Source organism: Macadamia integrifolia, chromosome 14 (assembly GCF_013358625.1).
Source record: "Macadamia integrifolia cultivar HAES 741 chromosome 14, SCU_Mint_v3, whole genome shotgun sequence".
In the NCBI taxonomy this organism is placed as follows: domain Eukaryota; kingdom Viridiplantae; phylum Streptophyta; class Magnoliopsida; order Proteales; family Proteaceae; genus Macadamia; species Macadamia integrifolia.
The window spans coordinates 28219612-28237165 of record NC_056570.1 but is presented as its reverse complement, the minus strand read 5'-3'; the positions used below and the strand labels follow the sequence as shown (position 1 = coordinate 28237165).

The 17554-nt window shown below is 37.7% G+C and overlaps 1 protein-coding gene across 1 annotated transcript; it reads left to right on the top strand.

Annotated features, from left to right (window-relative positions):
• Window positions 1-8023: 8023 nt before the first annotated feature.
• LOC122060794 (probable helicase senataxin) lies at window positions 8024-17554 on the top strand (the record flags this gene model as incomplete). Its single annotated transcript, XM_042623895.1, has 4 exons — window positions 8024-8790; window positions 12403-12978; window positions 15843-17330; window positions 17417-17554. Coding segments are annotated over exons 1-4 (2280 nt in total), but the record flags the coding sequence as incomplete, so codon positions are not given.

The following is a 17554-nucleotide window of genomic DNA, read 5'->3' as shown; positions in this document are numbered from 1 at the left end:
GGTGGACCCCTGAGGAGTTTGAGCACGGCGTAGATTGCTCGTGTGAGAGCTGTGCTGCAGGACAGCAGTTCTGAGGCCGAGCTGAGCTCCACCCTGGAGGCCGTGCTGATCTCCACTACTGAGGCCGAGCTGAGCTCTTCCATGTGATGCCGAGCTGGGCACAACCCTTGATGCCGAGCTGAGCTCCAGCCTTGATACCGAGCCGAGCTGTGTACTCTGATGATTTTGATGATTTCCTGTATGTACTTGATATTTGAACTTTATTCTTTTTGTGTATATATATCATGCCTTCGGGCCCAAATGTATATAATCATTGTATCACCATTTGGGTATCAAGTATATGGGAATTATTTACAGGTAAAACTTAGTCTTCTGCTGATCTGATGAATTGATGTTAGTGTGTGTATGCTGTGGTGGAATACAGTATCTGATGATCCTGACAGGTTTGGGTTAACCGGTGTTAACTCGGTCACCGCTCCGGTTCAGGGTGAACGGGGTGTGACAATAACTCTGCGACCAGATCTGAAACAACACCATCGCCAGACCTGAGTTGCAGTTTCAGATCTCCTCCTCTCCTTTACTGTTTGGGTGACCCATGACTGCATCCAAGAGGCTTCTGACCTGGGGACCTTAGCCTAAAGTGTGAGAACAAACAGAGCTCTAATGAAGAAGTTTTCTTCAATGAAGCTGCAACTGGTACTTCCGCCTTGGGTTTGAGAAGCAGAGAAGAAGACTACTCATCTCTCCCACGATTCTCCCAAGTCTTTAAAGCCTTCCTTTTTCTCTTAAGTACTTTATTTGTTGTTTTCCCCTATTACCCATCTCTATTATTCTTAATCCCACTTGTGTCCCCTTTACTTGACCGACCCCTCTATCACTTAGGAATTTCAGATTATTTACAAGTCTGCCACCCTATTACAAAAGTCCTAGTGTTTACAATTCTGCCATTCTATTTTTGTGTTGAGTTATTTGGTTATTATTGTGGGCCCTAAGTGATCCGATTCCTATTTTTGAAACCCGGATCCGCATCAAGTGGTATCAGAGTCAGGTTTCCTGCACTTCCCTAACCATGACAGGTAACGTTACCAACGCTGAGTTGAACAAATTGTACCCTGAGTTAGCCAAGAACCAACAGAATACTGATGCTAGGCTTGAGAGGACTGAAGCCAAGTTTGATAAGTTTATGGAAGAGATGATTGCCTTTATGAAGAGGTCCGACAAGCGAACTGAAGAAGGATCCTCTACATTACCTCCTCAACTCAACACTTTACGGATCGAAGACACACCTCAGAGGTAGCAACTTGATCCAGTTGTTCCCCAGGATGTTACCCGGTAATTTTCTGACAGAGATTATGGCATCAAAGTTGAGGTTCCCGAGTTCAGTGGTGAAAAGGGACCTGAGGAATTTCTTGACTAGCTTACCAAAGTAGAGAGAATTTTTGCGTATAAGTCTCTTCCAAACGTGAAGAAGTGTGAACTCATCATCACCAAGTTTATTGGGTATGCATGTTCATGGTGGGATGATGTACTACATGCAAGGTTTGTCAGAAGACTTGGACCCGTTACCAATGAGGAGGTCATGAAGCAGATCCTGACTGAAAATTTTGTTCCTCTTAATTATGAAAAGGTAATGTTCCATAAATTACTTAACTTGCAACAAGGGAACAAAGATGTGGATTCTTACACCCTCGAGTTCCACAAACTGTCTTCAAGGTGTCGGCTTCAGGAAACAGACCAGCAACGGGTGATGCGATATATTAGTGGGCTAAGTACTCAGATTCGACTTGAGTTGGCTAATACTGATTTCAGCTCTGTTGATGTGGCAACGGCTCATGCCAAGACAGCTGAAGAGAAGTCCATTTATTGGAAGGGTATGCTCAAGACTTCTTCAGTTTATAGACCTCCACCACGTATGGAGGAAAAGAGGCCTGAAGCTCGCAGAGTTGAAGAGAAAAGGTCAGAATTCAACAAGGATAGTGTTGGGGTGAAGAATATCATATGCCATTGTTGTGGCGAGAAGGGTCACTATTCCAACAAGTGTCTCAACAGGACTCGTTCTGTGAACGTAGCAGAGAAGCAGCCAACAGAGAAGAGTGAAGATGAATCTCATTTATATCCTTATCCCCTCGAGGACGATGATATTATTGTTGATAAAGATGAGGATGTAGAAGCTCATTCAGCTAGCCTTTCATCTTTTTCGAATAGACTAGTTGATAAGGCTCCTCTCTTCAGACAGAAGGGCACTTTCCTGCATGGGTCCGACCATACTGATGTTCATGCAGTTGTTGATACTGGGGCAGAGGCAAATTTTATATCTACTGAATTTGTTCGAGTACACAACCTTCCACAGAAGCAACTTTTCAAGAAGATTCACGTGCGAGGTTTTGGACCCACAGCTCGAGAAGAGGCCACTGCAGTTGTTTGAGTACACCTACAGTTTGGGCCACTACAGTACCATGTCACTTGTTTGGTCACCCCATTAGCACACTGCGATATTCTTCTAGGGCGACCTTGGCAGCGACATGTATACATTCTCTATGATGGCGCGTGGAACACCATCAAGGTCAAGCAAGGAGGTCATATGTACTTAATGATGTCACACGCATTATCAGACATGCCACGTCGTCGACTGACTCCTGTTCTAGTGACACGTCACCCTACCCTCCCTCCTCTTAGTGTTATGCTCGCATCTTCCGCTTCGAGATACATGCCACCTCATCAGCGAGCAACTTACAAGGGTATCTTGGGAGCACGAGCTAACTCGACGGAGTCGAGTTCTTTTAAGACCGGAAGAGCAGATACAGTTGCACGATCGATAAAAAAATTCTTTTAATTTGATTTTATTTTGTTTTAGAAATAATTTCCTATGAAATTAGCTAGCTTCTAATTTTAGAATAGTTTCCATTTTTAAGTAGTTTCCATTTATTGTTTGATTTTTCCTTTATATTAGTCATGTAATAGAGAATAACTCAGTTTTAGATTTTTGAAAATTGAATGTTTAAATTTGCTTAACAATGGTTGCCGTGACCTCCATCTCCTTCTTCTGTTCTTTCCCCTTTCTTCTTCTTCTTCTTCTTCGTTGAGTCTTCTTCTTCTCTTCCCTGCAATCTCTCTTTTGTCTTCTCTTCTTCTTCTTAATCCCTTTAGTTCTTTCTGTTTATACTCTGATCAGATATACTCCGTTTCTGGGCAACGTTAGCATCACCACACAAGTGGGTCGATCTCCATCATACCCTAAGCTATTGGTACGAAACTTGGAGCAACAGTAGCCAGCCCTAAGGCGATTCAGATATCTGAATCTGAAGTCGAAAACACTTATGGTTTGTGAACTATAACTCTGCGACCAGATCTGAAACAGCATCCATCGCCAGACCTGAGTTACAGGTTCAGATCTCCTCCTCTCCTTTACTGTTTGGGTGACCCATGACTGCATCCAAGAGGCTTCTGACCTGGGGACCTTGGCCTAAAGTGTGAGATCAAACAGAGCTCTAATGAAGAAGTTTTCTTCAATGAAGCTGCAACTGGTACTTCCGCCTTGGGTTTGAGAAGCAGAGAAGAAGACTACTCCTCTCTCCCACGATTCTCCCAAGTCTTTAAAGCCTTCCTTTTTCTCTTAAGTACTTTATTTGTTGTTTTCCCCTATTACCCATCTCTATTGTTCTTAATCCCACTTGTGTCCCCTTTACTTGACTGACCCCTCTATCACTTAGGAATTTCAGATTATTTACAAGTCTGCCACCCTATTACAAGAGTCCTAGTGTTTACAATTCTGCCATTCTATTTTTGTGTTGAGTTATTTGGTCATTATTGTGGGCCCTAAGCGATCCAATTCCTGTTTTTGGAACCCAGATCCGCATCAAGAAGGATCTCCATATGGTCTTTATTGATCTAGAAAAATCATATGGCATAGTACCTAGAGAGTTAATCAGGTATGCACTAGAGAAGAGAAAGGTATTAAGTAAGTATGGGGAAATAAGTAAAGATATGTATGAAGTTTCAATGACTAGTGTCAAAACCTTGCGAGGTCAAGATAGCGAATTCTCAATCATAATTGGGTTATATAAAGGATTTGATTTAAGCCCCTACTTAACAACGATTGTCATGGATGATTTAACTAGGAACATTGAAGAGGAGGTTCCGTGGTGTATGCTTTTTGCCGATGATATTTTTATGCTGGAGAGACAAAAACAGGGATTAACGCTAAGTTGGATTTATGGAGATCAACCTTGCAATGTAGATGTTTAAGATAAGTAGAATGGAGATTGAGTAAATGGTATGCAACTTTAGTGACTCTTAGTCTTAGATGGATAACGAAATGGTGAAATTGAGAGAGAGAGAGAGAGAGAGAGAGAGAGAGACTGCAAAGTGATTATCTTTTAAAACAGGGATTAACGCTAAGTTGGATTTATGGAGATCAACGTTGGAATGTAGAGGTTGTAAGATAAGTAGAACAGAGATTGAGTAAATGGTATGTAACTTTAGTGACTCTTAGATGGATAATGAAATGTGAAATTGAGAATTGAAAGAGAGATACTGCAAAGTGATTATTCTCGATATTTGGGGTCAATAATATCTAAAGAATGTGATCTAGATGATGATGTTTCACAGATAATTAAAGTGGGATGGATAAAATGGTGAGATACATCCAAAGTGTTGTGTAATCAATGTATTCCTTTAAATCTAAAAGGAAAATTAGATAAGACTATTGTATGACCAGTTATGATGGATGGGGCGGAATGTTGGGCAGTTAAAATTTGTCATACAGAGAAATTAAGTGTATTAGAGATGAGGAAGTTGAGATGGATGTGCAGAAAAACTAGGAAGGAAATGGTAAGGAATGACCATATTAGGACTGATTTGGGAGTTGTCTCGATACATTATAAGCTCCAAGAAAGTCGGCTGTGGTGGCATAGTCATGTTCAACGTAGGTCATGCACCAGTACGGGGGTGTGATCTTCAGATTGAAGGAACTAAAGAGCTCAGAGTAGGCCTACAAATCCCTAGGAGAAATAGTGAGGAAAGATGTGCATATTTTAGGTCTTGACCCTAGGATGACCTCGAATATAGCTGTTTGGAGGGCTAGGATCTATGTGGCTGACCTCATTTAGGTGGGATATTGTTGAGTAGTTTTGCAGGATTTTATTTTATTTATTTTTATTTTTATTTTTTTTAACAATATTTGTTTTTGCTCGGATCCATGTAGCCGACCCCAATCAGTTGGGCTTGTTGTTGTCGTAGATATTCTTGTGTTTAATATTTTGGGAAGAATTTTCCTTAATTTGCGTTGATTAGCTTGTAAAACATGTGCTGATATAAGGCTTGTTGTGCTTGTTGAATGCAGGGATAAGAGTTGGTGGCTCAAAATGCCTACGTATTTCAAGGCTACTGCATACATCCAGATTAAAGAAGAATCTATGAAATTATCTAAAATTCTTCTATTGCAGACATTTGCTAAGACATCTCTCCTACATATTATTGGATTTTTCTACTGAGAAGTATGGAAAGAAATACCTTTATACAAAGCTAGGGTTGTATCTCTGTTCAATATAAATCAAAGCAACCCCAAACAGCACTCTTCTTTTTCTTGCTTTTAATTTGTTTCTACTTCATTGCTGCTTCGCAATGGTTTCATCTGACAATGGCTTTTCCAATGCTCTTGTTCACTCCTCTTCAACCCAACCTCCAAGTTTTGGTTCTATAATCTTTCGAAAACGAAGATTAGACACAAAGTTATGTTCTTCTTATTGAACTGCTCAACCCATAGCGAGGCTTGAGAAACTCAGTATCGAGAATGGGATCGATGAAGGCGGATACTGACTCGATATCGATTCAGATCAGACAGAAATACCCTTGTTTTCAATTTAAAATACTGTATTTTAGACTATTTTATTTATATCTCTTTTTTTTGGTGCAAAAAAACCTTTTTTGTTTTTATCTATATTGATCCATCGATACGGCATCGATCAAGGTCGAATCCAATCCGTCCGACGATCCTAATCTATCTGACCGTTTCGATTCGACCCCTCAAAACCTGGTCCACAAAGAAAAAATAACTAACCCTTGTGAGGTGTTTTCCCACAAGAAATATCACATTGTAGTGAGTCATGAAATCTAAAGATCCGGCTCATCTCCAGATCGGCCTATAATTACCTGAATGAACGACATATGGCAAGGCAATGATTCAAAGGTTTGAGAAAAGTATAGAAAACAAGGCGCTAACAAAGGCTTGGAGAACGAGATGTCAAGAATTGTTGGATCATCGCCTCACCACATGTCACTCGTCCAGATGATTATGGACAAGAATTGGGCGATAGGCGCTAAGGAGAGAAGCCGAATTCGAAACCTAATATAAAGGTTTGATTATTTCATAGGAAAAGCAATTGAAATAGTGAAAATCCAGGAGCCCGTAGAGCCTTGGTACTAGACGTGGGGTTGCCCGAATCATTCTAAAATCTCTGGCCGCGTTTAATAATGTTCTAAAAAAATGTTTCAGGAATTTTTTTGTTCTATGGGAACGAAAAAACTGAATAAAGTGTTCGGTGCATTTATGGTGTGCTTCTTTATTTTTTTTGGAACAAAAAGTGAAAAGAAAAAAATTTTACGAGACGACAAAAGGTAGTTCCGTCATTCCAGTTTCATTCCAAACAAAAGAAAAATGACATTTGACATAGAAACTGAAATTTCTGTTTTTGACAAGAAATGTTACCAAATGCAGCCTATGTAGTATCTCTTACTTTATTCTTTTCTTTCTCATATTCTTGGGAATGGATGGGTGTGTTAAAAAACCCTTTTGCTTCAGTATTTATTTTGATTTTTTTTCTAATATTTGAATATAATTTTTTCGTTATATTTTTAATCTAAATCACCTCTTTTTGGAGATCTCTCAATCCTAACAGTAAGCATTTTAACATAATTTTGCTAAGATTGGATATAACTGACCTCAGGCTGGGGCAAGTTGCAACCCCTAGTCATGTACTCATGTACCATCAAACAAAGTCTCATGGAAAAAAAACCATGTCTATGACCCAAGGAAAAATCTCCTCTATTAAATTATTGAAGTAATTAGAAACAAATTTTATATAAAATAAAAAATAAAAAGCAATTGGAAATAACAGAAATAATTAGAAAGACAAAAATAGAAACCCTTTTAAGTGTAGGATTCTTACATGCCTATTGTGAGAATCCTTAAGATAGCTACCATATAGCATTTTAAAGAACTTTTAAGGAATAATTAAGAAGCGATAAAAAGAACGTTATAAGATTAGGAAAAGCTATTATTTAGACAATTCCATTAGTTGTACACTTATACTATATTTTTTACCAAAAAAAAAAGTTATACTATATTTGACACCCATAATTGATTATCTCTCTCTCTCTCTCTATGTCTAGGCCTACACATGCCCAGAGTTAGAATTCTTTCTTCCCAACAAAGTATATATCTCATTAATATCTCTTTCCCTCACCCCATCACCCCATTTAAAAAAAAAAAAAACCACCTCTACTATGAATAATATCACTGAAACACTTTACCATCATCCCATATTATTGATGCTACGTTTGCTACAAACGTCACTTTGCTGAGTTAAGCCATGACCCAATTGTGGTGTCCTGATATTCTATAACTCTGGCCCAGCAATGACAATTCCCCCACCCCCCACCTCCCACCTCTCTCTCTCTCTCTCTGTCTTTCTCTCTCTCGCTCTCTCTCTCTCTCTCTCTCTCTCTCTCTCTCTCTCTCTCTCTCTCTCTCTCTCCTCATAGATATTTAGGTATAGCACTAGAAAATAACAAACCAAATTACATGATTACCCACTTTTAGTTTCATTTTACAAAATTACTTACAAAAAGTTTTGGTTAACAATAATAGCCAAAATTAGGTTTGAGTTTATAAAACTACCCACCCAAAGTTTCAGTTAACAAAAACACCCAAAATCAGGTTTGGGTTTACAAAACTACCCAAAATAGTGATTCTTCATCTTCCACATACAATCATGTATTTTTTTTAATTACTGAAACTTTGAGTGGATAGTTTTGTAAACCCTAACTCAATTTTAAGTATTTTTGTTAACTTAAACTTTAAATGGGTAATTTTGTAAAAGAAAACTTAATATTGGGTATTTTTGTTAACTGAAGCTTTTGATGGGTGAAAACCAGAACCGGGTAATCATGTAATTTTTCCAAAATAATATTTGAAATACAATACAATGGAATGGGTATGGGTTAGTCGAACCAAATCAGATCTGGTTCGGCCAAATATTCATACACCAACCAATGCTTTTTCTTCACCACGCAAAGATTTCAATACAGGGGTTCAGAATTCAGAGAATGATTAAGTATCAAACATTTGATTGGATATCCAGTACTCGAGACCCCATCTCTCTCTCTCTCTCTCTCTCTCTGCTTTTTGAATTAGCTTTCCTTTTAGTGATGGACTGATAATGGCTGTCAGTTTCTTAGTATGAATAAGAAAGGAATGGTAGCTTTCCTTTACGAGGAGGTCCTCTTCTCTTCTTTTTTCTATCTTTTTTCCTTACTTAGGAGCAAAGAAATCTGTTTCTTTCTTCTTCCCTCTTGCATTTGAAACTCTAAGAAGAAAGGAAAACAAACACCCTCCTTGGTACTTTGATCCATATGGTAGTTTTCTTGGAGACCGGAAGAATGGTGTTAGTGGAAAGCTATCTCTACTGCTTGTTGACACAGTGAGAGCTTAAAATGAATTCAGAACTTGTGGATTTGGTCTTCTCATGGTCTCTTAGAGATGTACTCAACAAAAAACTCTTCGAAGCTAAGGTACTCTTCTATGGTACATGCATGTCCATCCTGCAACCCCACCCCCCACCACACACACACACACAACACCACCTTATCAAACAGGTGTGAGAGAAAGCTAGAGAGAGAACTCTATTGTTTGCTAAGCTGCAATTCAATTCTTATATAGACTTCTGTTCTCTTAAACAATTTTTAATCTACTAGTCGCTTTAGAGTTAAAGAGATAAGACTTTTGTTGCATTTGGTATGCATTCTCCTAGATCGGTGATGCATTCCAAGAAATCATACTAAACTACGATTCTGAACTATTTCAAAGTATGGATGGATAGTTCATTCTCTTTAACCATTATTTAGAGTTAGGGTTGTCAATGGTTCAGTTCGGCCCGCTTTCGGTCTGGGTTGAGTCGGTTTCGATGTGAAAATGGTAAAACCGAAACCGAATCAATAAGGAAATTTCGGTTTCAGTGCAGTTTGGCATCAATTTTGCTTTGGTTTCTTGTATCGATTTGTAATCGGATTGGTTTTGGTTTTTTGACCGGTTTGGGTTTGATTTTCATACAAAACTATGCAAATTTTGATTTTTTTTTTAAATGAATTTTGGACTGTTTTTGGTTTCTTAGCAGTTTGATTCAGTTTCGGTCCCCTTTTTGAATCGGTTTTGGTTTGGTTTCGGGTCCAATCGATTTTCAGTGCAGTTCGGTTTGTTAAGGGGGATATAATATGTCAAACCAAAACTGGCCCAATAAGGCTTCGGTTCAGTTCAGTCCAGGTTCAATCGGCTCGATTTGGGGCAGTTTTACCGGTTCAGTTTAGGTATTGACACCCCTATTTAGAGTTGAGATATTCGAGGGATGGGGTGTTAAGGACACACAAAATGATGAGGTTGAGAAGATGAGATGGCAAATATACCTTAAATAAATAGTAGATCCAGATGTTTAAGATCATAGGTGGAAGACTTTGGATGCGTTCGGTATGATTTTTTTAGAATACATTTCAAGAATGCATACCAAACTCAACCTTTAATTTCTCTCTATTTTCATTTTTGAAAAGCATTCTGAATTCATGATGTTCATAAGGCTTTACCTTCTAGAAATAGAAGAGAAGAAGTGTAAGATCATAGATACCATAAAAGAAATTATGTGTTCTAATTGTCTTCTGTTTTATGCGTGTGGTTGCTCAGGCATTTAAATTTAATGATGTATATATCATTTATGTCTTGTAAAGTTTTAACCACATGAGATGATTGCCCATATATGACAAAAATTCAACTTGAAAATGAAAATTTTGTGTTTCCCAAAGCTATTTTATTTGTTTGGAAAAAACAAAATCCTGTCTTCTTGGAGATTGTTATTATTTTCTTGATGGCATCGTCTTGTTACTTCATATTTCATTTGATATTGGTGCACAACCATACACATAGTCCTATCTGACATCGGCGCGCATTGTCGTGCTTCATGCATGATCGTGCATGAAACTTCTCCCTTAATTCTATTTAAATAATGTTTGTTGTCAAGCCAAATAAGTTCGTTTCTTTTCTCACAACTTCTTCCAAGTAATTTTGTTTTTCTCCTAATTAATCTTTTAGTCATCTAGCATCATGTCACTCCGCCAAATGACCTCCACTATGATTACTTATCCACCACCTTAAGTCCCTCTCCTTGAACTTTCATCCTCTTGGAGCCACTTTTAAATCATCATGATTTTTTATTTATTATTTATACTAACTGAATGACACATCTATATATGGATTTAGAACATATAACTTTCTTTTAGTAGCCCTTGTCTTATTCTGAAATGGACTTTAAGGGCAAAAAAAGGTTGTTCACAAAATAATTTAAAAGTGATATACCATCATATCTTTCTTCATAGCTATCGTTGTCATGTACAATTTTTGGGTCACATGTGAAATAACAAGATTTACCCCACTGAAAGGATTTAATTGGAAGAAAAAAAAAAATGTGTCGAACACAGAAAAAAAAAAAAAAAAAAAAAAAAAAAAAAAAAAAAAAAGGAGGTGGGGGGCAGTTTTCCTCCATCCACGTTGAAGGAGAATCTCTTCATTGTGGGGTGTTGATGGCATTGGAATGGGTATAGGAGAGGTTAGTACTTGCCATCTCCAACCACTAAACTTATTCCATGGGTTAGTGGTCGATTAGATATGCCTCTTTGAGGGAGGTGGTAAAAGGATGATATTCAGCAACAATATTAAATAAAGGTAGCTCGCTTCCCTATCATGAATGGTTTACATCGACTCTTTGATGTATGCATAATGATGGAACCTTACTCGGCCCCCAACAATCAATTATTGCACCCCTAATGGAGTCAAGGCAACAATGTTCTACGATCAGCTCAACCACCGGGAGAGAGTGCTCATAGGCCAACTAATTCAAATAGAAATGAAAAGACTTACTTCTTGTCTCCATTTGCTTATTTGCCAGTCCAGCTACAACTATAGGTATGCGAGAGGAGTGTACTTACTATCCTTCTTAACCTTTCAAGAGCCTTCCCGACTGGCATTTCAACTAGGCTTGAAAGTTGACTTCTTAGCTAGTAGCCCAGACACTTGTTAGCTTACTTTCATGTAGTAACGAGCTTCTTAAGAGGTATCTTGTCACTCCAACTTGGTGCAAAGTCGGGATGATTTTAAATCAATGCACATGAGACTTGCTCTTTCTTGGCTTCTAGTCATGATGGGCATTTGACAATGACCATGGCTTTGAAGAACTAATGGTTTATCCAAGGTTGATCTCCATAATTTCAACTTGACATTTATCCATATTTTTGTTTGTTAACTACCAAAGTAGCATCAACAAAAAGCATATACCAAGGGATCACATCTTGAATGTCTTTTGTCAACTCGTCTATGATTAGGACAAACAAATATGACTTATAGCTTATCCTTGAAGTAATCCAATTGTAATCGGAAATTCACTACAATGTCCCCCCCCCCTGCGCCAGTAGTTCTTACAATAGTCACCACACTATTTGTCTTTAACCATGTCCACATATTTACTAAAAACACTTTTGTTCTCTAACACTTGAGAAACCAACTTTCTAGGGACTATCGTAAGCTTTTTTTTCTAATTCAACAAAGACCATATGGAGATCCTTCTTACGTTCTATAAATCATTCCATTAGTCTCCTAAACAAATAAATGGCTTATATAGTTGAACCTCCTGGCATAAAACCAAATTGGCTATCTATAATATTAGTTTTTTTTCTTTTCTTTCAGGCGAGTTTCACTCTCTCCCATAATTTCATAGTATGGCATATAAATTTTATTCCTCTATAGTTATTATAAGCTTTGAATATCACTTTTACTCCGTAATCAGAATCACAATGCTTCTCAATTCATGTGGCATTTTTCTTATGCTCATAATCTTATTAAACAACTTGGTTAGTCAAGTTATTTCAAAGATTCCTTAGCTCTTCCACATCTCTATTGAAAGGAACATGTGCACACACTGTGTTTGTATTCTCATCTTAGCTACACTTTTAGGACAAAATTTGGTAAGTTAAACACAGCCATGATTCAATATTTTGTAATCTTCATAATTATAATGATTAGCTATGATTCATGGTAGGCTAAAAGAAATTTGGGTTTGTCTTCTCAATTTTTTAATTTTTTTACAGGTGAAGAAGATCCCAAAGACATTCTTGTCAGCAAAAGATTACTTGGAGTCATTCATTCCACCCCTCATTGAGGAAACACATGCTGAACTATGTTCAAGCATGATGGACCTGTCCCGAGCTACACCTAAATGTCAAATAGTTCATCTTGAAAAACATAAAGACTATAAACTACCACGAAATTTGTTTTATAAGATTGAAGTCTTAAAGGAGAATGATCGTAAGCATGATAAAGATTTCTATGAGCCACAACTAGGAGATCTCATTGCTCTGTCAGATGTAAGACCAGTATGCATTGACGATTTAAACAGGCCTAGAAGATCTTATCTTCTTGCTTTTGTCACTGCAAGAAAAATTGTGGATGAGGAAGACGAAGATGAAGAAAGCTGCTTCATCACAGTCCGTTCATCAAAACCCATTGTGTTTGAAGAAGAAGAACTGCAGAAGAAGAGGGAACCACTTTTTGCTATTTTCCTGATAAACATGGTAACGAATATCCGTATATGGAAAGCACTGCACCCGGAGATGAAGGGGGGAAACACGAGCGTTATCAATGAGGTCTTGTCCACTGATTCCACTGTAAGAAGTCTCATAACTCTATTACTATGGTTCTTAATGAATTTGTTCATATTTGCATTTTCCCACATTTCAGCTACTCATTTCATACTTCTACAGCATTATGGATTTGTTTCTTCAATATAATCCTAATCAGATCAAACAGAACACAAAGTCTAAATACCATCATTCTAATGAAACTTCACTATTTTAGATAAAGTGGAACTCATAATTCCTATGCCAGAGAACAAAGAAAAGAAGTCTATTTATTGCTTTGATTCAAAAGAAATTCCAGGAGCTTTATGTGCTATGAAGTGAGACTGTTTCCTAAAGTGTGAATGCTTTAAATCTTACATTTGATTGCTTTTTCCTTCCCCCTTCTTTCTCTACTTCAAGTTCATATTTCTGCAACCTTTCTGCCATCTAGTGTGCTGTTTTTGACATCAGACGGCTTCTCACCTATTTGTAACCTAACCTACAGAACCTAACAACATCCTATAAACCACCCAACTCTCATTGCAGCCCAGAAGAAAATGACCCTTGTCATTTAAACTTCAAATCTGCGATATATAACCTTGCCAGCCCTTTGTATTGATCCTCTCTACTGTCCTTTAAAGTCCTAAACATAAATTCAAATCCAAATCTAGTTCTCATATTTTAGTCTCTTCTAGAGATAATTATTTTCTTCATAAGGAAACCTCTTTTTGTATCAAAATTTCTCCCATTCCCAATTGGAAACCTTATCCACACCTAGTTCCTACTTTGTTCAATGCTAAACTCCAGTTTTGCCAAAATCCTAGCTATTTCTTAGGACCATACATCACAACCTTGGCATTTATATAGAGGGGGGAAAAGTCGGGATTAGTGGGGTGAGGAAAGTATGTTCAGACTATTGGATAGACATGTCAATGTTTAAATCAGCCCTCAAACTCCATGTATTGGCATGCATCCTTATATTTATCAGCCATTCATGTTTGTCCATGCTACCTTTAGTAGTCCCTAGTTTTTCAACACTTTATTTTCCACTTGGCAATATCCATTTGGGCTGAAAGTTGACAAGGCTGGGGTCATTGCGCACTATCCTGCCACAAAATCTGGTCCTCATCCAATATGCCACATGACAGATTTTGGGTGGTTGATACTTTCTCAACTGACTGTTGAGGAAACCTTTGCCTATTTTATTAGGAGCAAAAAATAATGAGGATGCACAAGACATCCACCCTTACCCAAAACTCAAAGAATTAAGATGACATTCACACTCAAAGCAAAACAAGCCAGCCCTATTACAAAGAAAAACAACCTATTTAAGACCAAAAGATCATAGATCAACTTTATAAGCAAACAGCATCCTGAGCCATAATTGACATATCAACATAAGTATTGAAAACCTGATTACTCCTGTGATCGCAACCAAAAATCAATAATGCATCAGCTACCACATTAGCTTCATGATAGGGCAACCTGAAAAGAAGCCTGAGTCAAATTTCTAAAACCTTGCCCCACGACCTCTTACCTTTCCCAAGAATTGCACTAGAGTCTTCTTTCCTCTAAAGAAGGTGCTAAGATACCATGTGAAAACTAAATAAGGGAAAACCAGTGTCCACAATATGCCTTCCCACTCTCAATTTCTAACCCAAAAGAAGGAAAAAGGTTACAAAAAAAAAAAAAAAAAGGATATGGGAAAAAGGTTACAAAAAGAAAAAAAGGATATGTTCGTATTAAAATCTCAAACTGAAACTGTACTAATAGTTGGAACTGAAACAAACTTTAACCATTATTTCCATAGTTAATTTTTTTTTCCCTGGCGAGTAATAGTCAGAATTTAGTAGTATTAGATTGCTAATTCATGCAAGTTGAAGATTTATATACATTCTCCATCAATACTAGAAGGGACAATATGGAGTTAGCATCATGCATATTAAAATCAAATGGGGGCAAGGATTAAAGTATCGGTATAGGTCGTCGTATCGGTTGGCCAAAATTAAGATACGTATCGGAGAGTATCGTATCGTATCGGAGATACACTAAGATACGCTAAAGATACACACATAAATGGATAGGGTATAAACAATTTGCATAAAGAATTTGTTAAAAAAAACTATTGATAACATGTATTATGCAAAAACACTAAATTGAGGGTATCGTACTAAGAATTCAAGGTTTGTAGTTGTCCCATAAATGTAAAATCCTTGTTCCCAACCTTGATTTCCACTTTAGTTAGAGAGAAATATGGCTGAAAGCAACTTTGGACCAAAAACCCTTCAAAAAATCGTGTTTTCTGAAAAATTACCCATCTTGGCCATTATATGACCGATTCTCACCGATACGTATCGATACTCACCGATACGTATCGATACTCACCAATACGTACCGATATATATATCGATACTCACCGATACGTGCCAATATATACTGATACGTACTGATCGATACATATCGATACTCACCGATACGTACCAATACATACCGAAATGTATATTTTACCTCAATTTTATAATTTTCATAGTCGTATCGAGGCATATCGTATCGTATCGATGTGTATTGGTGGTTTATTGATGCATATCGGTATGTATTGTAGGATATATATCGATACGAAAGGATTTTAAAAATTTCATGTATCGTATCGATGTATATCGTATCGGTCGGCTAAATTTAAGATACGTATCGAAGGGTATCGTATCGGTATCGGAGATACTTAAAACCATGAATGGGGGTAAAACACGAATTTCTTGAAAGTAGAAATCCACATTATTCAAGAGATTTTGAGGGCAAGTCCCATGTTTTGCACTTATTTTGGTATCACATATAGGTTCAAGTAGGGGGTATCAAGCCTGAAATAAAAAGCTATGATTCACAGTTAATTTTGTTTACATCTTTTTTAATGATAGGTCGGGGTTGATTGTGATATCTGCTTACTGTCACAAGATGACAGAATCAGTGGAAATTCTCTTCTCTCAGATCTTCAAACCTTCAACCTCAATGAATCACAGACCGATGCAGTGGTAAGATCCATTGCTACACAGAGTTGCAATCATAAGAGTTCAGTGAAGCTTATTTGGGGCCCTCCAGGTACTGGGAAGACAAAGACAGTTGGCACTTTGCTCTGGGTACTTTTAAAAATGAAATGCAGAACTCTCACATGCACGCCGACTAATATTGCTTTACTGGAAGTCACATCACGCCTCCTGAAGTTGGTCAGGGAGTCACTTCAGCATCACAAATATGGCTTGGGAGATATAGTGTTAAATGGTAATGCAAAGCGAATGAAGATTAAGGATCACCAAGATCTTCATGATGTTTTTATGGGTTATCGTGCTCGTGAGCTTGCAAAATGCTTTGCCCCACACTCAGGATGGAACCACCAACTAAATTCCATGATATCCTTGCTTGAAGATGCTGGTGCTGTGTATCTTTTGTATTTGGAGGAGAAAAAGATGGAAAAGCAGGCTGTTTTGCAAAATGAGAAAAAAAGAGACAAAAATAATAAAGAGATAGGGGAGGATATTTCTAAGAAGTTGAGGGGGAAAAAAATTGTTAGGAACTCAAAAGAAGGCAAATGCAAAAAAATATGGCAAGAGAAGACTCTTGCTGACAACAGTAAACAATTGAATTGCCTGGAACCAGAGTATTCTTCTGAAACCATGAAAACTGAAGGGCAGGATGATGAGAAAATAAATGTTAGGAACTTAAAAGAAGGCAAAAGCAAAAAAATATGGCAAGAGAAGATTCTTGCTCATGACAGTAAGCAATTGAATTTCCTGGAACCAGAGTACCCTTCTGAAACCAAGAAAATTGAAGGGCAGGAGGATGAAAAAAAAGAGGTTTTGGCAATTGAGGAGTTTATCAAGAAAAAATTCATCAACATTCAGATGGACCTCAAATTCTCCATTCATACCTTGTGTAAACACCTACCTACATCCTACATTTCAGTGAGAATAGTAAATGACATGATTAAAGCTCTCCATTTGCTTGAATGTCTTGGAACTCTGACTGATAAAGACCTGAAGCGTGTCTTTGTTGATTCTGAAGATTTAAAGACCAAAGTTGGTGGCTCCAATACAATCAAGCTAGATAGTAGCAGAAATCAGTGCCTTCAGATTCTCAAATCCCTTCAAAAAGAATTTTCTGTTCCCAAGTTTATGGATAAATATTCAATCAGCAAGTTCTGTTTGCAACATGCTTACCTGATTTTCTGCACTGCCTCAAGCTCAGCTAAGTTGCACACAGATGGGATGAAACCACTGGACATTTTGGTTATTGATGAAGCAGCACAGCTTAAAGAATGTGAATCAGCCATTCCCCTCCAACTCCCTGGTGTCCGGCATGCCATTCTCATAGGTGACGAACGGCAACTGCCAGCAATGGTTCAAAGCAAGGTAGGACTTTCCCCCTTTCTCTTCACTAAATTATGTTTTCTGATTATCTGTAGTTCCCTCTTATTTGGGACCTTCCCATTTGTTAGATTTCAAAGGAGGCTGAATTTGGAAGAAGTCTGTTTGAAAGGTTGGTATCAATGGGACACAAGAAGCACCTTCTCAATATCCAGTATAGAATGCACCCATCAATAAGCTTATTCCCAAACACAGAATTCTATGGAAAG